Genomic DNA, 21,472 nt, shown 5'->3' with positions numbered 1-21,472 from the left:
CGTTCTTGTGTTTTGCTGCTTGGAACAACATCAGCAAATCTGTGAAAATTCTAATTGGATATCACTTCATGTTTTCATCATCCTCGTTTCCTATAGGCAACTTTCTGTCAGTTTCTCAAATTCTTCTTTAAGTGAATGTGTCTCTATGGCCCTCAGTGAATTCTTCAGTTTCTTCCTCCACAGGCACTAACCATGTGTCTGGTCACCTGAAAAATGCGTTTCATTTCTTTGTTAATGATCACTAACCCCTTAACATTATTTCCACATTCTTTAAAGAGTTTTCACCAACATATATTTCTACCTCTGTTTTAGGCTTGGTGCTTCTTTCTTTCAATCTTTCTCATTGTAAGTTAGATGTGCACACGATGTACATACAGCTCAGAATGGGTTGTGTGCAATAAGCCTCGGGGTGTGACGGCAGGAGCTCTGGAAGGATTTGCAGATAGGGCTGGAGTGTCTAGTGCTGGGACTTGTCTGAGCTGGTCAGCAGCAGCTTAAGCCTAGAACCTTTTTAGGCTGCCCTGCTACCCCTCAGAGTTGCTGTGAGCATGAATAAGGTAACATACATGAAAGCAAATTTGCTTTCAGATGGTTGCTTTGGGCCAGAATGAGATGACTTAATCTCTTACTAGTGTTTCTTGGGCTGCAAGCTGCTAGGATTGGACATTCTCTTGCAGGGGTAACCAAGGGCAAGTGGTCACTTGTCTGGGTGAGTTAACACTTGGGGAACCTGGGCATGGAGCAAAATTCAAATGAAATGAACAATGTAACTGTGCTCCAGTCTTTCCCTCATCTACGTTTATCTTCTCAGGGGCCTCCCATTCCTTCAACCTGGCTTTTCAGAACCCAATTTGGACTCTGACTACACTTTTCAGGCTCCCAGACGATCTCCTCATCAAACAAACAAACAAACAAACAAAAACAAACAAACAAACCCCTCTGTTCCATGTCCCATTAGCTTTCAGGTATAGAGGATGTGATAAAAAACAACTGGTGTCTATTAAGGACCAATGACTGAGAACTATTATTACTCTCTATTTCTCTCTCCCAGTCTTTGAGATGATTATTTCACACCTTCCTCTCTTTTCTCAAACTTCTGACACCTACTATAACATCCTTACTCTTGGCTGATGGCCTCATTTCCCATTTCATTAAGAAAAGAGAAGCCATCAGAGAAGATCCACCAGCTCTCCGCACCTCGCCTACCCGCTTACTTGCACCTCCGCCCATGTATTCTGCATGACCGTGGATCGAGAGTCTGTGCTCCTACCTGAGGCCAGCCCTTCCGCTGGTGGATTGGATTCCGGGGCTCCAGCAGTTCTCCACCCTCTGTTGCTTCATCAGATTTCCCCTCTTTACTAGCTCATTCCCATTAGTACACAAACAACCTATAATTTCTCCCAATGTAAAAACAAAAACCAAACCCAAACCCAAAAAACTCTCTTGGCCTTATGCCCCCCTCCAGCTCAGTCCCAGTTTTCTACTCTCCTTTATAACAGGATTCCTCAAAAGAACGATTTCACCAACTCCACTTCATTGTCTTCTAGTCTCTCTTGAACCCAGTCCATTCCGGTTTTTCCTGCACCACTCTGCCAGGACTGCTCTTGTAAAGGTCACCAGGAACCTATGCATTGCTAAATCCAATGATCAATTCAATTTAGTCCTCATCTCAAAGAGATTTTCTTCTGCCTTCCTTGTCTTGAATCATGCAAGGCCATCTATGTGGTCACTCTCACTACTTGTGAAGTCATCTTTTTCTTCTTCTTCCCTCTTACCTATGCAGTTGTTAAATCTTGTCAATCCAACCACCCAAACATCTTTCTAATTTATCTTCTCCTTTCCGCCCTCATAGAGCTTGCCTGACAGCTCTTGTGTGGATGGTAACTGCTATTTATTTATTTATTTATTTATTTATTTATTTTTAAAGATTTAATTTGTTTATTTGACAGAGAGAGAGGCAAAGAGAGAGGGAACACAAGCAGGGGGAGTGGGAGTGGGAGAGGGAGAAGCAGGCTTCTTGCTGAGCAGGGAGCCCGATGCGGGACTGAATCCCAGAATGCTGGGATCATGACCTGAGTCGAAGTCAGACGCTTAACGACTGAGCCACCCAGGCGCCCCAGGTGACTGCTCTTTAGCCCGCCCCGCATGGCCCCAGCAATTCTCTTGCTAGAACAAAGATGTAATCCACACCACTCCCCTCATAAGCAGCTCTGTAAGGTTCCCATTGCTGTGCAATAAAGCAAAACCCCCCTCAGCATAGTGCTGAAGTCCTTTTACCATCTGGCACCATCTTGCCTTCACAGTTATGACTTCTGCTCCTCTCAACACATCTTATATTCTAGCCATCATTCATAACCTGCCTCTGTCTCTCTACCCTTGCTGGTGCCTCTGCCTGGAGTGCTCCTTTCTCCATCTTTTTCCCCATATGAGAATTCTTATTACTATTAAAAAATAATGATTTCTGAAAGCTTATAATATGCAAAATATGATATAAATATTATACATGTATTATCTCATTTAATTATCAGAAAACTGAAATAACTTTCCCAAGTTAAAACAGCTAGGAAACGGTTGATCTAGGATTTCAACTAGGTTCATGATCTGACAGTATTGGTGAAAATTTCTCTGATTCATCACAATTAGTTGCCTTTTCCTGTGTTCCAATAGCAGGGTTTTTGTTGTTGTTGCTTGTTTTCAGTTCACTACACAAAAACAGTTTTATTACAGAGATTAAACATACAGACTCTGAAGCCAGATTCCCTGGGGTTTGAGCCTTAGATCTGTGGCTTGCCAGCTGTGAGACCTTGTGCCTTAGTCTTTTTATCTGAAATGGGAATGATAATTGTGAGGATTAAATGCATCAGCCAACAGAAAGGGTTTAGCACAGTGCCTTTGCATAGCTCTGGCCGTTCGTTCGGACACATCCTGTCCTATGTTCTATCTCCCTCACTAGACTCTGGCCTCCTGGGAGAGGAGAATCTCTCATTCATCTTCCAGTCCTCCTGCGCCAGCAAGGCAGACCTTTCAGTAGAGCGGGTGCTCCAGAAACATCTATCAAACTGAATTTGTAAGTCTATGGGTGTTCTTGCCAGATGGTGTGACATTTACAAGCTCATGGCCTGTGCTGTACTTCAATTACCTTCAAGTCTTTTAAAGACAGTGGTTACCAAAGTCAACAAGGCCATCCAATAGCTCTGCCTTGTTTTGAAAAGTCCGGGTCTTTACTGCTCTGCTTCTGTGAACAGGAAGCCTTTTCACCTTCAAGCTTGTCTTAAGTCCCTTCATTTGTGAGGCCAACACTTTCCTTGTGGGGGAGGAGGAAAGGGACATCTGTCACGAGGTTCAAGACTTCTCCGGGACAGCTAGAGGTATGTAGTTGGTTTCCCCTCCAGTGAGCAGTGACCAGGGTCAGGTTTCACTTCTAGCCACTGGCACTGGGTACCTGCTTAGACTGGAGGCTCCAGACCTGAAAGGGGTCTGAGGACTCCTGGGAGGGCTCTGGCTCAAGTTACATCACGTTGTTTCACTGCCCTCAAGCTTGTTTATTTACATTTCAAGGCTGCCTCATTAGGTGAGGCTGCGGGAGTGAGGTGGCAGGAAGAGGTTTCAAAGGAGAGTGAAAACGGTAGAAAAGGAAATATCTGATTAGAGGTTAACATGTCCCCTGGGGCTGATTTGATTTGGATTATTGTAAAAAAGTAACGTGTAATGATGAAGCGCTCCCCAGGGGGAAGTGGTCTCTGTACAGAGTGGGGGCTTCTGTTCCTGATGAGTTGCAGCTGCTGTGTGTGTGAACTAAACCAAGTGGGGAGTGGAGGAGAAAGAGGCGCTCGCGGCACCAGCCACAGTGACCATGCTTAACTCATCCTCTTCACCTAAGCCTGCGCTTTCTTCCGTCCTGTATCTTGGTGAACCCCTGCAAGTGCTTATGCTTTTACTTGGAGTCAGCCTACACTCGTCTGTCTCTGCCGCCAGATCCTGAATACTTTCTCTCCAGAAGGTCTTTCAAATCCATTTCCTTCTCTCCGCTTCCACCGGCATCGCCTTTGAAGGTTAAGAGCTTCGTCATGTCTTCTTGGAATGTATCTTCCTTACGGTTTTGACGGTCTTAAGTCTTCGGACTTCCACTGCATTCCATTACTGTCAAGTGGATTTTTCAAAATTAAAATCCATCTAGTTCAGAATCCATCAGTGGCTCTCCATGGTCTTCTGTATTAAATGCTCCCCAGAGCCTGGCTTGTGAGGCTTTTTGGGTTCTGGTCCTGCTTCTCTGGCTTGTGTCCTGTCAGGTCACCTCCACACCTGGAGCGCCTTCACATCAGTAATCTTGATCTGCATGCAGTCCTCAGAACGCGCAGTATCTGCTCTCAAGCCTTGCAGCTCTCCGTGCTCGCTCCCCCTCCTCCCAGAATCCCTCGTCTTCCCTTCAGCTTCTCGTCTCCTTTTCTCCTGCTCAGGTTGAATGAGGTTTCCCTCATGGGAATATCTCTACCACAAACTGTATCTGATCTCTATCTTACCAGCATCTAGCTCTGGCATACAGTAGCTACTCAATAAATATTTGACAGAGAAATGAATGAACTCTTTACTAGTCATATTAGGGTTCATTCATAGTTCAAGGAAGGAGCCTTGAAATGCCTGGCTCTGATAGAAGGAAATACCACAGTTATTGCAATTATGTTGTTAGATGGGCAAACTTTCACAGTTGATAAAAGAATTGTGAGGTTTTGTGTTTCTTCAAGGTAAAGTGACTGAAGCTTATTTTAAAAACCTGTTTAAAAGGCCTCGTCTCTAGATGATCAAAACTGTAGTTGCCAACTTTGACAAAACATTGAGGAGTTCAGGAATTATACTCACTAAGCAAGTGTTTCCAGAAACGTCATACCTGCTGCTTTAAGAGTGTCATTCTAAGGCCACTGTTAAACAAATAACTCTTTCAGGAGAGTTGTGAGAGGCGAGAAAGTGAACTATGAAATGAAATCTGCCCACAGAGGGCTGAGACCAGCACACACAAGAATTAGTGGCAGTGAAATAACCTGAAGTGACACCTAAAGACATAATATGTTATACATTATTACACATCAACACTAAGGGAGCCTACTACATAGCAGATTTCTGCCAAACATAAAGGAGGCACCTTCTTTCAACACACAAACTAAAAACTGGAATGGATTGCCGTGTGAGGTGAGATTCAAGTGTCCCAGTGTCCCACTGTCGTCAGTGGCTTGCAGGGCGCTGAGCTCAAGCCAAGGCAGGGCGGCTCCAGAGGAAAGGGCGCAGGGTGAAAAGGGCTAAGGCGTCCTTTGGCTCTTTCAAGGTAGATTCTTTAAAACCTTTTGATTTTTTTATTTTATTTTATTGGAGTTCTTTGATTCTTTGGAACCTTTTGATTCTTTTGATTCTCGGTTCTAAGCGTTAAAGCGCAGCGGGGAAAAGCTGCAACAAAGATGGGAAGGGAGCTAGTAAGTACTTAGAGAAAAGTGGGTGAGAATTTAATGGGTAGGCCATAAAGGAGAGATTGGGTGAGTAGAGGAAAAGCGGAGCAAACGCAAAAGAGGAAACGGGGAGGAGGGAAAGAGAGAGAGAGGGACCCTACGGAAGGAAGGAAGAGAGCGACTAAACTCGTCCGGGACAGGAGGGAGGCACGCCCAGAGGGAGCTGCTTCTTTAAGGAAAGCCCCGCCCCCTGCGTGACGCCACAGGAGACCCGTTTACGATTGGCTGCGGCCGGAGGGCGGGAGGGGGGTTGCTAGGCGCGGAGAGGATCCGGCGGGCCCCCGCCTCCCCGAGCGCGGAGCCGCGGGAGCGGAGCCGGGGTTAGCGGCGCTGCTGGAAGATGGCGAGTGGCTCGGACGCGCGGCCGCCCTGGCGGCCGGGGCGCCTCCCGCTTCTACTGTGCTTGCTGCTGCTGCTGCTGCTGCTGTGGAACCCGGCCCGGGCAGCGCACATCAAGAAGGCGGAGGCGACGACAACGACGACGAGCGCAGGCGCCGAGGCGGACGAGGGCCAGTTCAATCGCTACTACCACGAAGAGGAGCTGGGCTCGGCGCTGAGGGAGGCGGCGGCCGCGGGGCCCCCGGGCCTGGCCCGCCTCTTCAGCATCGGCAGCTCGGTGGAGGGTCGGCCGCTGTGGGTGCTGCGCCTTACGGCCGGCCTGGGGCCGCCGCCTCCTGACGGCGACTCCGGGCCCGACGCGGCGGGGCCGCTGCTGCCCGGCCGACCGCAGGTGAAGCTAGTGGGCAACATGCACGGCGACGAGACCGTGTCGCGCCAGGTGCTGATCTATCTAGCCCGCGAGCTGGCTGCTGGCTACCGTCGCGGGGATCCGCGCATCGTCCGCTTGCTCGACACCACCGACGTGTACGTGCTGCCTAGCCTCAACCCCGACGGCTTTGAGCGCGCCAGGGAGGGCGACTGCGGCCTCAGCGATAGTGGCCCTCCCGGGGCCAGCGGTCGCGACAACAGCCGCGGCCGTGATCTCAACCGCAGCTTCCCGGATCAGTTCAGCACCGGCGAGCCCCCAGCCCTGGACGAAGTGCCCGAGGTGCGCGCCCTCATGGACTGGATCCGCAGGAACAAGTGAGTGTTGTAAAGCCCCCCCCCCCCCCNAACTCGCTTGTCCCTGTGAGCTGGCAGAGGCAGGGTAGGGCACTCACTAGGCATTCAAACAGTGTTTGCTTGCAGGCCTGAGGGACGGGGGTAGTGAAGGTGGAAGGCGACATCCCGTTACCCGGACAGGGCCCAGGCCGCTTAGTCTCTTGTCCCGCTAATAGTCCAAGAAGCGCTGCCTAGAGGCTGTCATTTGTTCAACGGATTGCAGAGAGCTGTTTGGCTAGAAGCGAGACTTCTTTCCGACATTCTGGTCCCTATTGTCACAGGACCATGGAATATGAGCAATAGAAGAGAACTTAAGGATAACTTAGGTCAGCTCACTCATTTTATAGATAAGCTGTCAATATTGCTATTATTCCTGTAGGCACTGTGCTAAGTAAGCTCTTTCCCTGGACTGCATGATCTCACTTTATGTTGGCCACAACCTCATGAAACAGACATCATTAATATCCCTGTTTTGCATATAGGGGAAATTGAGGGTCAGATGGTTAAATAATTTACATAGTAGGGAGTGTAGCTGGGACTTAAATGCAGGCAATCTGACTCTTTGTCCATGCTCTTAACAGCTGCAGCGGGAGGCTGTAACCCGTTAATGATAAATGACAGTCCCTGGGTCTTGGTTACTTGACAGAAACTGGTTCTCTTCCAGTCTTTACTTCTGACTCAGCTAGGGAGCATATGGCTATGGCTGGAGAAGTTGCACAGAGCTGGTACTTTCATCTGTCAACTGCTTCATTTTAGATTCTCAGAAAGGTTTCTGATACCATTTGGGCACTTTATTAGTGGGCCAGGGCTAAATGGCTAATTATAACATTTAATACACACCGTAAGTTGTTACTAAGCACTATGTGGGATGTAAAAAATTAAATGCAATAGGACCTCAAGAAATCGATGTATAACAAGAGAATATAAATATCTGTGAGGTGTGTTTATGCACCCAGTTAAACTTTACAGGAATTGTTCCTACTGGCAAAATGCGTGTGTGGGCTGCAATAATATGGATCATCTCTGTGGAAGAGGTAGAACTTGAACTGCATCTCGAGAGATGAGTAGGATTTTCAGCAAAAAGGAGGAGGGGAGGAATAAAAGAGAGAACTGGAATAGAAGAAGAGAGAGATGGAATAATGTCTGAAGTGACCATGTACTTCTTCCCTTTTCAAGCATCAGCTTTGCTAGCATATCCCCATTTTTTTGTCTTTCATAAGGCTTGTGAGGCAGTAATCTTTCCATCTCGATTTGAAGATTTCTAAGTGACAGATACAATAAAAGTAATAATGAACAGGGAAGTTTCTCTGTGAGACTTGGGATCATCTCTTCTACAAGATTTCAGTGCATGTAACAGACCTAGAAAATTCATAGGCATTATGACAATTCTAGATTTTTTTTATCTACCACCTTTCACTTTACTCCTCCTTTTGAGGTCCCTTGTAGATATTTAATTTCACATACATATTCTGGGAAGATTTTTTTTTTTCTTGTAAAGATAACGATGTCATGATCTCTGAAAATTTGCCTAAGAAACATGACTTTAATGTATATCTTGCTGTCAGAAGCTATGATGGCCAGGCTTTTCTGAGATGATATATAGAGTGAACTGTTTGCATTGCTTAAATGAAAATGCCCTGTCATGACCCTTGCAGGGATATAAATGCAGTGACTAGATTTTTCTCTTCAGTATTAGTTCTGCGGTGACCAGAAATGAAAATGAGCTTTGCCTTGGTGCAGGTCACCTTGAGGCTCTACCAAAAGCCTTAAACTTTAAATGTGGAACCAAAAATTTGATCTCTGGTTAACTTTTTCATATCACAGTATTTAATGATTTTAAGTTTTGATTTGGGCCGGTTAGTTCAATGATAGGAGCTTGTGATGAATTTAAAAGTTAATCTGTGTTTGTTGGCATTACACAGAAGTCATTTTGTTCCGTGGGTCCGTGGACTATCCCAATCGTCACCAACCACGTTTCAAACATGTAACTGTAAGAAGAAGAGAAAGTAGGTGACTAGATAGGGTGAAAAGTACATCCATCCTCAGTTTTCACAAATTAACTCAAAATGTATATTCTTTAATGATAAATTAATAACAAAGGACACTGATGTGGGAATAAAATTAGAAGCACAAGCATACACACAGTTTGAGATTGATCCCTAGAGTCAGCTTTGTGAATAGGAAAAAACAACAAATAGGAAATGGACTAACACATTAGTCTATATGGGAAAATTACCTTTTTCAGTGTATTTTCTGAAATCATTTGAATAATTTCTAGATATGCTATTCACCCAGCTATATTAGAAATAGATTTTTGTTGCTATTTTGGGTATGTAAGAATTTAAGACTTATTTCCTTCTGTTTAGGAAAGTGAATTTTATTTTCTTTGTTTCACTTTATACTTCATCCAGTGGGTGTTTCTGTATTATTGATAACTGACACATACTTAGGAAAATATATAAGTTTTTAAACCCATCATGAAAATAAAGATTTTGTAGTTTGCTTGGCCCCCATTTTTGGCACATTAGGCTTCTTTAGTTAAATATATCTGCTTAGACTTTAATAGGAGTTTAGCATATAAGGTACGTTGGTGAAAAACGTTATCATATTGCTGGGGGTGGGTTCAAATTACTATTGAGGGGCTTGTGTTGTATCTGTAGTTTCCTGAATCTTTAGAATTTAGTTTATCAGACTCAAGTTCTCATAATTTTTATTTATTTTGTATTTTTATTTATTTATTTTAAAATATATTTTAGAGAGAGAGAAGAACACGGGAGGGGAGGGAGAGAGGGTGAGAGAGAATCTCAAGCAGACTCTGCACTGAGCTGGACTCAATCCCATGACCTTGAGATCATGACCGGAGCTGAAATCAAGAGTCAGACACTTAACCGACTGAACCATCCAGGAGCCCCTCCAGTTCTCATAATTTTTAAGTTATTTATTGGGTTATCTGGAGAGCATAAGAGAGTTAACTTGGAGATTCACTTTTTAATATCTATAGATTCTTATTTATAATATGTTTATTTTTTTAATTTTTTAAAATTTTTAAAAGATTTTATTTATTTGACAACCAGTGAGAGAGGGAACACAAGCAGGGGGAGTTGGAGAGGAAGAAGCAGGCTCCCAGCGGAGGAGCCTGATGTGGGTCTCGATCCCAGGACCCTGGGATCACATCCTGAGCCAGATGCTTAATGACTGAGCCACCCAGGTGCCCCATATAATGTATTTAGCAGGCAGCTTAAATCTTGTGAAGGGAATAATATATGTTACTGAAGTCAAGTATGAGGAACATGTAAAAAAATTGATTTGAATGGAAACCAAAAAATACCTTTCAAATAAAATCGGATTGACATGCAAAGTTGGTTTGGTAAAGACTAAAAGCGTTAAACTTCTAGCTACTGTAATTGGTATCACTTTTTCTAGAAATCCTTATAAGAGTGGCATTCATACTTTTAAGACTACATAAGTAAAGTAAGGGAAATCTAACAATTGGAATTTTATCACTCAAGTAGATTGCAAATATTTTGTTCTAAAAGTATTTGGTTAGGCCATTTTAATATTTCTGAGAAGCGTTGCAAGCAATGCCAGAGTGAAAACAGCATTTAGTAGAGAATCTCGGACTTTAAAGTCTTAATTGAAAATAAGCAATTAAAGTAGCATGCTTCACTTATTTAGAATATGCAGTTATCCATTTTATTTTACTAGAATATGAGTGCCTGTGGGCATTTTTGTTTGTTTGTTCCCTGACCTATTCCTTAGTGCCTAGAACGTTTGGCACATAGTTGAACTTAAGAAAATTTGTTGCTGAATGGATTATCTGAATTAGGCTAGCCTTCTTGTAACTTTCCCAAAATCAGAGGGGGAGAGAAAAGTACTTAAATTACTTATGGCATACAAATCAGAAGTAGATTGATAACGCCTTAGCAGTGGGGGCCAGATGGGTAGAGTGGACTTAGAATGTTCGAATATATACTTAGGGTTTGTTTCTGTACCATTCTGTCTCCCAAGGGCTAGCACTAGTAGTGGGGAATAGGATGAAAGTCTGAAGGCAGTGGTTCCCTGAGTAGGATGCTAGACATCTCCAAAGGAGTGGACATCCGTTGAGCAGAGGATATAAAGCAGTTCTTGTGCTGGAAGGTGTTGTACGTGTATTAATTCTTATAACAACCCTGGGAAGCAGGTAACATTAATCACCATTTTACAGATGAGAGAGAGACTGGGGTTCAGTGAACTTAAAGGCAGTAACTTCTTCCTGATCATATTTTATTACTGGAGATATCATATTTATTACTAAGTGATACCATATTTATTACTGGTGACATCATACTTATTACTTAGTGACAGCTCTGGGAGATTGAATGTTCTTGCTCTTACTTGCCTGGCTCCAAAGCCCGTGCTATTGCTGCTCCATCAAATGGCATTCTCCGTTGTCTGGAAGATTGCTAATTATAATTATATATATTAGTTTTTAACTAGTCTCTTTTCATAGTCTGTTCTAGTATTTAATCACTGTTTTTATTGGCTAAGTTCTGTCTTCTGATAAACAGATTCTGTGTTACAAGTGATTTTCACTTTTTTTCACACTTTTCACTGTGTTACAAGTGATTTTCACAGGCAAAAAGTGAACTGATCATACTTAAAATAACCTTTCAAATTAGATGTACAATAGGTCTAAGTTTCTTTGAAGCATATAGAAAGAAATGTTATATATAACCCCCTTTAGAATTTCTGTAGGTCAGTTCATTTCGGCCAAAAAAAACGCAAAAGCAATAAAATCCAATTTAGAGTGCAAAGAGGAAAGTGTTTAATCTGTAGTCACAGTAATAGTTTGAACTGTTCCATGAGGGAAAGATGTATAAATAGGACTTCAGAATGTTTTTGCCTTTAGCTTTCACCATAAAAGGAGTTCTTCAGTATTTCTGTATCTATAAATTTCATCAAATTATAAATTGATTCACTTAGAAGTAAAAACATTAAAAAAAAATGTTTCTTTTATGGAAGCGGCCCTGTCTCCATGTCAGTTTATTTTTCAATGGACCAATCAGAAACCTTGGGCTTAGAAGGAGAGCTGCTTCTGTGCTGATGCACTGAAGGACTAATCTCTGTGCTCTATTGTTTTTCTCTGAAAGCAGCTCACTGTATCAGGTTCCCCCCCACCCCCCGGTCTTCTCAACTGTGGCTTCTCTCTTGAAAATGTGTATTTAGTATATTGTGAAACTGGAGTCAGGCAAAGCACATCCTGTTTTCAGTTAGACTCCCTACCTTAAGCATTGTGGGATAGTACATATAAAAAAATCATGAAAGTTACTAACCTAACGCATGTATTCAACGAATATGTATACAAGCCACGTTTTCTACAATGCTAACATGTTATGAAATAAATGTATTAGGTTGAACTGTATGAAATTTTTCCTTTTGTAGGTCAAAAAGTGACTGAACACTGGCAAGTTCATATTGTTCAACCTAACACATACATTTGAATTCTCTGAATAAGATGTCTCCTGGAATGTTAATGTATACTGTTATTCGGCTACTTTTTCAATGATGGGAAGATTCTGTAAAGTTACTTGAGGCTAAACTGCAAAAACTGTTGGCCTGAAATTTGTTGAACTGGTGATGGTTTCTTTCCTTTTCTTTTGCTGTTGCTCTGCTCCCAGTAGCTGATAGTGTTGTCTTCTAGGTCTCTAAGCGATATCTGAGTTCATTTATGAAAGATGTAGAATTTTTAAATACATGGCATTTTCTTTGCCTTTTTTTTAGTGACATGTGCTCTGGTTATTTTCAAAGGTTTGTGCTTTCTGGAAATCTGCATGGTGGCTCTGTGGTAGCAAGCTATCCTTTTGATGACTCTCCAGAACATAAGGCCACTGGAATCTATAGCAAAACCTCAGATGATGAAGTCTTTAAATACTTGGCAAAAGCCTATGCATCAAACCATCCCATAATGAAAACTGGTGCCCCTCATTGTCCAGGAGAGGAAGACGAGACTTTCAAAGATGGGATCACAAACGGCGCACATTGGTATGATGTGGAAGGTATGGAAAGCCCTGAATTTGCTCTGTTTTCCCCTTTGTTCATTTGGCTTTCCTTCCCTCCTTCCTTCCTTCCTCCCTTCCTCCCACCCCTCCCTCCCTTTCTTCCTTCCTTTTATTAGGTAAGCTCTGTGCTCAGTGTAGGGCTCGAACTCATGACCCTCCCTCCCCCCCACTGAGCTCAAGAGTTACATGCTCTACTGACTGAGCTAGCCCGGTGCCTCTCATTTAGCTTTCTTATGAATACTCTGAGTGGAAAAGAGGAAACTTGGAGAAATTCTAATTTTTAAAGATCCTCTTTTTTTTTTTTTTGAAATTTTCAAACCCACAGTACGATTAAAAGACTACGTGGAGGCCTATATGCCCTTCATTTAAATTCACCAACTGTTACCTTACCTTAAATGCGCCACCTCTCCCGTCCCTTCCCTCTACACGTTCTCTTTTGCCAAACCGTCCAAAAGTAGGCTGCAGATTCCTTAATACTCCACCTGTAAGTACCTCAGCATGTATTTTCCAAGTACAGGAACATTTTTGTGTACAACCATATACTATTATCGTAACTGAGAGATCAACAGTAATTCAGTACAACCATCCTACGTTCTGTGCATAACTCAAATTTCCTTTATTATTCCTCAGACTTCCTTTATAGCTCCTTTTCTTCCAGATCAGATCCAGTCAAGGTTCAAGCATTGCATTTGGCTCTTGTGCTTTTGCGGTTTCCCCAGTGTAGAACCGTCATATCAATACTCTCTTTTCTTAATCATGGTGAATCCTTTGAAGAGTTCAGGCCAGTTGTCCTACAGAACATCCCATATTCTGGATCCTGGTCAAATTTTCCAGTTTTCCAATTTTATAAGACTCCTATTGATTACGTCACATCACATCAGGATGCACATAAAGTGCATGTGCCACGTGGCCGTGGTGGACATCTTCGTTAATGGGATGACTACAGTTCTCTCCCTTTATATAAGGGCACGTTTTCCTTTTATATTTTAATCTGCGGGGTGATCGTGGAATTTTTTTTTTAATTGTGGTGGAACACACACATATACATAACATGAAACTTGTTAGTTCGACCATTTTTAACTATCGAATTAAGTGGCATCATTACATTAACAGTGTTGTGCATCCATGTCCCCACTGCCTACTTTACAAAACATTTCCAACATCCCAGACAGACTTGGTAACCATTAAGCCAAATTCTCCATTCTCTTCTAATCTACTCTCTATCTCTGTCGATTTGCCTATTCTAGATATTTCATATAACTGGAATCATATAGTGTTTGTCCTGCATCTGGCTTATTTCACTTAGTGTGGTATTTTCAAGGTTCATGCAATTTGTGGCATATCTCAACACTCATTGCTTTTTATGATGGAGAAATATTCCGTGGTATGTATGTACTCCATTTGGTTTATCCATTCATCTGTTGATGGACACTGGATTGTTTTCATGTTTTGGCTGTTGTGATTAGTGCTGCTGTGAACATTGGTGTACAAATATCTATTTAAGTCCTTGCTTTCAGGGTGCTTGGGTGGCCGTAATTGGTTGAGCGGCTCACTTTTGGTTTTAGCTCAGGTCGTGATCTCAGGCTTGTCAGATTGAGCCTCACGTCAGGCTCTGCACTCAGTATAGTCTGCTTAGAACTCTCTATCCCTTTTCCTCTTCTCCTCCCCCCTCCATTCATGCTCTCTCTTTCTCTCTAAAATCTTAAAAAAGAAAAAGTCCTTGTTTTCAGATCTTTTGTATATGTACTCAGGAGTGGCATTGTTGGATCGTATGGTAATTTTCTATTTAGCTTTAAGGAACACCAAATTGTTTACCCCAGTGGCTGTACCATTTACATTCCCACCAGTAATATATAAGGGTTCTTATTTTCCACAGAATATTATTTTTAAAAGAGTTGTTGAAGTAAGTTTGTTTACCTTTTCTTTTTAAATGTTGTATAAACAGCTGTTGTGTTTTTAAACTTTTGATGTCCTTTGAATAATAACTTTGTTTTTATGCAGTCTTAGACTATTTAATTAAGACTAAGCAGAAGGAAGAAGTTAATTCATGGAAACGTCATCTGTATAAACTTTTCGTCTTCTTAGAATCTGCTGATGATGAAATGCCTTAGCTCTTCCTTACTTTTTTGTTGGCAGTTAGTTACATTATTAAGTGTCTTATGACATTTCTTTTAATGTGCCTTTATTTAAACCTTTGAATTATTTTTTTGACTTTATATGTCAAACACTGTTTACTCAAATTGGGTCTTAAGTTTGAGGACTTGATACTTTAGAGAGTTCTTTGATTCCCCTATACTTTCTACCTATATTTATTTTATGTAACAAACATCCACAAAGAGGTTTAAAATAATTAGAAGACATTTCTGCCCATAAAAACTAGAGGTGGTGAAAATCATTTAATTTCTTTTATAGATAAGGGGCATACTTTGATGTTTAATCCCATTTCAATCTTCAGCAAACATATTTAATAAAACCTGACTTCATGAACTAATGGTTTTGTGATGGAGTCAAGTTCCTTCATTAATTGGAGATATTATGTAAAATAATGTGTAAAAATAATTTACTTTTCTTTTTGGGGGGAAAATTGTAAACAATAATTTCTAGTTGACGATTAAGAAAAGCAAATCTGTGTTATACTATAAAAAAAAATGGGGTGCTGGGGTGCCTGGGTAGCACAGCGGTTGGGCATCTGCCTTCAGCTCAGGGCGTGATCCTGGCATTGTGGGATCGAGCCCCACATCAGGCTCCTCTGCTATGAACCTGCTTCTTCCTCTCCCACTCCCCCTGCTTGTGTTCCCTCTCTTGCTGGCTGTCTCTATCTGTGTTAAATAAATAAATAAAATCTTTAAAAAAAAATGGGGTGCTGCCTTCATAGTAAGATTATTTGTTAAACCAGGTATCAGATTTTTCTGATTCTTCAAACATCTGAAGAAGCTACATTTTGTGCTGCCATTATTATTGTTTTTACGAACATCAACTTTTCTCCTTTTCTAGCTGGATGGTCAGACATATTTTCTGTTATTTCCACAACTAGCTTATATCTCTTCCTACCCTAGCAATATTGAGTAGTTTTAAGAGTTTTAACAGGGCACATTCACTTTGTTTATCTTATGCAGGACTGCAGTGAGTAAGATATTGTGAAACCTTGTGACTAGGCATGTACTCAGACCCGGATGTCCTGGAGTAATTTGACTGACGCTTTATGTGATGTATTTAGAAATTCTAGCTCAAAATAGTGTATACTTTTAGAGCTCAAAGTGAATATATTGATCTACTCCAGTCCTTTTGCTTTATAGGAAATGAAGACCCCAGAGAGGAAATAACTTGTACAATATCATTTATTCCTTTAGCAAATATTTACTGAGCCTCTGCCACCTCCCATATACTGTGTTAGGTGACGGGAGCAAAATGGTAGGAGCAAAATAGGAACAATTCCTGCTCTCAAAGATCAGACAGTGTATTAGAAGTACGGGATATGGGGTGATCTGGCCCCACCATGTTCACGTTGGTTACCAGGTTGACTCAGCATATCTAGCTGCCTCTGTGGGTGGGCCTTGCTTCTCTCAACATGTCTCTCAAACCTGCAGGGTCCCTCTGGGGACTGACTATCCTAATAAGGCCTCTGAATGAATAGTCGTGCTCTACTACTAAAGCCTCCTTATTGTAAGAGCCTAAGCTGAACTTATTCATGGAGCAGGCCTTCAGCTGCTGCTGCTGCTGCTGCTTTTTTTTGACCACAGAGTGCTGATTTGTATGCCTTTTGTCTACCATTCTTTTCTTCTTTCTTCACAGTTAAGGAGCCATAAAAATCATCTGATGGTTTAATATGTTTACTCCAAAGAAAATTTAATGAAACTGAATTGCAGTTTTAGATCAACTTTTAAGAATTGCCTCCTTTTAACTTACAAAATTTTAAAAAGGGCAAGTAACCCCAGGCCACCTATAATTGAAATTATATGATCAAAAGTCACAATTTGATATAATTTTTAGAAGCTTACTTAGGCAGAAGGTGTTATATTTTTCTTGCAGGTAGAAGAACTCTGGAAGGCAGTGTAGCATAGTGGCTAAGGGCAGAGCTTTGGAATCCTGTTGTCTTGAGTTTGAATTCCAGCTCCGCCGTTGACTAGCCCTGTGTGTGTGTGTGTGTGTTTACGTGCATTCATGTGTATGGGAGACAGAGAGAGAGAAAGAGAAACTTGGGCGAGTTAAGTAATTTCTCTGAGACTCATTTCCCACATATATAAAAGGAAGACAGATACTATCTACCTCATAGGATTTATGAGGCCCAAGTGAGAATGGATGTAAAGCACAGCCTAGCAGCTGGCACTGTGGCTACTTATATCTGGGGGAATCTAAACCTCATGAGGGCATTTATTTATTTATTCTGTTTTCAGTTTTCTGTTTATAGCACACAGAACTGTGCCTGGTCTGTAGAAGGTAAACAATAAGCCTTTTTTAAATTTTGAATAAGTGAATTCTCGGCATCTGAGAAATGAGTACACAGTTATTTAAAATCTTAGATGATCTTTAGACAAGATAATCTTATAAAAATTTATAAAAATATTCCTCCTAATTTTATTCACACTCTGAGAAAATAAGTAGTCTTACTGGTAGATTCGAGATCAGTATTTTTCAAACTTTTTTTTTTTAATATTTATTTATTTATTTGAGAGAGAGAGAGAGAGCACAAGTGGGAGGGGCAGAGGGGAAGAGAGAGAGAGAGAGAGAGAATCCGAAGCCGACTTCACTCTTGGAGCATGGAGCCCCACACGGGGAGTGATCTCACCACCCCGAGATCACGACCTCAGCCGAAACCAAGAGTTGGATGCTTAACCCACTGTGCCATCCAGGTGTCCTGAAACTTTTTTAAAATTGTAATCTACAATGTAAAATACCTTTCAGTCATTTAAATACATTTCATATATGTGTCTACATAAAAACGAAACAATTTCACGAACAGTACTTTGTGATGTATTCTGGTATTGTTTTTTTTTCAAATGCTTATCTGCACCTACTTATATATCTCACAGTCCACTAATGGGTCATGACCTACAGTTTAAAAGTACACTGTTTCTGGTCACTCTTGGTAAAATTGATTTATTTTCAAATTCTAAGTAGGAACAAAAAACCTTATGAATCACATGTAGTAACTTCCTATTTAGGCTTTTTATTTTGCCCTGTCTTGTTTATATGTCAGCCATTTCCAGTGAGGACTGAACCATACGTATTTATGTGAGATGACCTATTTTAGGTTGTTTTCCTTACATGTATGAGTACTGAGATGAGATAAGTTGGTCAGAAATATTGTCAGGCCTGTGTGGCGTTCATGTGAGCCTGTGCCTTCTCTGACTAGGTCAGCTGCCATAGGCTTTATACTTATGTCTTTTTAAACCACTGCTAACTTGGGGCTGAGTATTTTCAAACTGGTAATTATGATTTTTTTTTCTCCTCTGGAAGAAGAAAATGTTCTGTGGATTTATCAAACTTTCTTCCCTCTCCTTTTATACTTTATTTCAACCTTTTTCCCCTTCTCCTTTTATGGGCAGAGAGTTATGAAATGTGACCAGATAGCATATAATGTAACTAATTCAGTTGTTTTTTGTGTGTGTGTGTGTGAGAATAAACTACTTTGATCATGTGGGCATGCTATTCTCTGCATAAAGTGGAGGTCAGACTGAGCAGCACTAATGTGCTCTAAATATTGAGGTATATTTGGCTTGAGGTAGATTGCTCCCGGAAAGGGGAAAGCATGGAGAAAATAATTACCAAATTGTTTCCAACAGCACAAAAGGTTATATTTGGTCCAAAAATGAACTGAAAAGCTTATTCTTGAGGAACATTTTCTGTGCCATTGAACAGGGGATTGTGGTGAGGATGTGGAGAAAAAGGAACCCTGGTACAGTGTTGGTGGGAATGGAAATTGGTGCAGCCACTGTGGAAAACAGTATGGAGGTTCCTCAAAGAATTAAAAATAGAAATTCCATATGATCCAGTAATTCCATTATTGGGTATTTATCCAAAGAAAATAAAAACGCTAATTTGGAAAGATACATGATATGCATGTATTATTTACAATAGCCAAGATATGGAAACAACCTAAGTGTCCATCAATAGACGAATGGATAAGGAAGATGTGTATACACACACACGTGCGCACACACACACATATACATAAATATGTGTATATATGTATACACACAGTGGAATATTACACAGCCATAAAAAGGATGCAGTTGTGCCATTTGAGCCAACCTGGACGGGAGGGTATGTAGTCAGTGAAATAAGTCAGAATGAGAAAGACAAATACCATATGATTTCATTCATAAATAGAATCTAAACAAACAAATGGATGAATAAAAAAACAAATAGCCAAATCAAACCCATAAATACAGAGAACAAACTGATGTTTGCCAGAGGGGAGGGGGTGGAGGCTTGGGCAAAGTAGGTGCAGGGGAGTGGGTGATACAGGCTACCAGTTATGGAATGAAGAAGTCAGGGGAATAAAAGGCACAGCATAAGGGATAGAGCTAACGATACTGTACTGGCGTATGGTGGCAGATGGCAGTTACGCTTGTGGTGAACATGCCATAGTGTATGAACTTGTTGAATCACTATGTTGTACACCTGAAGCTAAGGTAACATTGTGTGTTAACTATACTCAAATATTATAAACAAAAAGCAAACAAACCCAGGGCATTGTGGATTAATCGTATGATGGCAGAAAATTGTAATCTATTTAAAACAAACAAGAAAAGAATCAAATGGACAGTGCAGAAATGAAAAAAATGCAATATCTGATAGTAAGAATAGACAAATCCATAAATACAGTAGGAGATTTTAAACATGCCTCAGTATTTGTTAGATCACAAAGACAAAAATATCAGGACACAGTAGATTTAAATAACATACATAAACCAATCTGACTAAGGAACACATACAGAATATTGTCCTCACATCTAATTTTCCTGCAGTCTTTACTAATCTAAAGTATAGAGAGGAAAGGTAATTTACCATTAGTCATACTTATGGAAGATGTGTCCGGTTCTATTAGTGCTTTTATTACTTTGTTTTTTAAAATTATGTATTATGAGCAAAGTAGCAAACCTACAAAAACCTCAAGTGTTCTTATTCCTTTGCTTGTTTCACATTTTAATGGGATGAAGTCCAAACTTATTAGCATGACACTAAATGTCCCAGAGACTGACTCAAGCCTACATTTCTGGTCGTCCCTCCTACATCTCCCCTGTCTTGGAACTACTTATCCTTTCCCCAAAACGTGAACCTTGGGCTATTTTCTGGGATGCTTTTCTCCGTTCCACTGTAGTGGAACCTCTAGTGTAGTAACTGTCACTCTCTTGCCTTCCTCGAGCTTTTTGTTGATACCATCAATATGTTGCTTGTTCATTTATGTTGTTAATAGTTTTTTGCGTCTTTTTGCTAGAGTGTGTATTATTTGATAATAAGGATGGTGTGGTACTATTCATTTGGAGTTATCTTTATGCAAAATGTATTGGCAGGGGAAGAGTGCTAGAGGAAGAGAGACTAGGGAGGTGTTTACAGTTCTTTGGAGCAAGGTTTTTTTTGGAGATAAGGGCTTTATCTAGAGGGATGCTGTGGGAATGAAGAGGGCGTATGAGATGTAAGAAATTGTTCCAAAAGAACTGCAGGATTGACCATCCGTTACATGGTAGAACAGAGTGTCAGAAAGGAGGATCCAAAGATATACCTTGGAGGTTTTGAGCCTGGTAAAGTGAGAATGATAATGGAAATAGGAAAACTAATTGTGTGTGTGTTCTCTTCAGGTGAGAGAGGAGTGAAGATCAGGAATGACACTTGATGTACTAGTTACAAGTACCCAATGGGCAGTTGGAAAATAAGCTCTGGAGGTTGGGAGAGAAGTCAAGATGATAAAGAGATTTAGGAGTTTTGAGACATGGAAAGCGTATGGCAGCATATATAATTTTGAAAATTTAATTGGTATTGTTTCCTGGCATAATTTAATTGCTTAGAGCTGGAGCCAGAAATTCAACTAGAATATATATATATAGAATACATATATAGATGAACAGATGGGTGGGGTTATGGGGGGGGTTGTTTCTTTGTTTTTTAACCTCTGAAGTGAATGTACTTCTGACATTTTGCATTGGGATGTTTTCTTTTTTTTTTTTTTTTTAAGATTATTTATTTATTTGACAGAGATAGAGACAGCCAGCGAGAGAGGGAACACAAGCAGGGGGAGTGGGAGAGGAAGAAGCAGGCTCATAGCAGAGGAGCCTGATGTGGGGCTCGATCCCATAACGCCGGGATCACGCCCTGAGCCGAAGGCAGACGCCCAACCTCTGTGCCACCCAGGCGCCCCTGGGATGTTTTCTTAAAGGAATGCTGGAAGTTCAGGTATTAATTCTCAGTCCGTTGTTCATGCTTTAAGAATACTATTGATAATCAAATGTGCATTAGTAAAGTGCTTATGGTCTTATCTGATCTTGTACCTTAAGGAGGTGGTTAGACCTCTTTCTTCCTTTTTCTCTATTTTAGTCTGTGTAATTTGAAAGGAAAGCAAAAAGGTAAAACAGTTCTCAAACAGAGTATCTGCTCCTAACGAGTCACGAGTTTGCTTTAGTGAACTGAAATCTAGCCTGATAGAAAATCTGACCTTTCGGAGCTGCGCAGTTGCGTATTTAGTAATGTGATAGACGTACGTGAAGGTTGAGAACCAAACATGAATCACTACTTTAGCATTTGGTCCTTAAATCTTCAGATCTGAGGTCTAGATATTAGACATGCTTTTTTTTCTTTCTTTTCTTCTTTCTCTTTTCTATTTAATTCACGTGGTAGAGA

General features: G+C 41.1%; 1 protein-coding gene across 1 annotated transcript in view; it reads left to right on the top strand.

Moving 5' to 3' along the window:
* Nucleotides 1-5,764: 5,764 nt before the first annotated feature.
* CPD (carboxypeptidase D) overlaps nucleotides 5,765-21,472 on the top strand; it is a 72,620-nt gene continuing 56,912 nt past the window's right edge. Inside the window, exons 1-2 of the mRNA XM_011232331.3 lie at nucleotides 5,765-6,578; nucleotides 12,384-12,631. Coding sequence (XP_011230633.2) covers nucleotides 5,836-6,578; nucleotides 12,384-12,631 — 991 coding nt within the window. The 5' untranslated portion in view covers nucleotides 5,765-5,835. The remainder of the gene's footprint in view (nucleotides 6,579-12,383; nucleotides 12,632-21,472) is intronic.

This window comes from Ailuropoda melanoleuca, chromosome 13 (assembly GCF_002007445.2).
Source record: "Ailuropoda melanoleuca isolate Jingjing chromosome 13, ASM200744v2, whole genome shotgun sequence".
In the NCBI taxonomy this organism is placed as follows: domain Eukaryota; kingdom Metazoa; phylum Chordata; class Mammalia; order Carnivora; family Ursidae; genus Ailuropoda; species Ailuropoda melanoleuca.
This window is presented reverse-complemented; position numbering and strand designations above follow the sequence as displayed.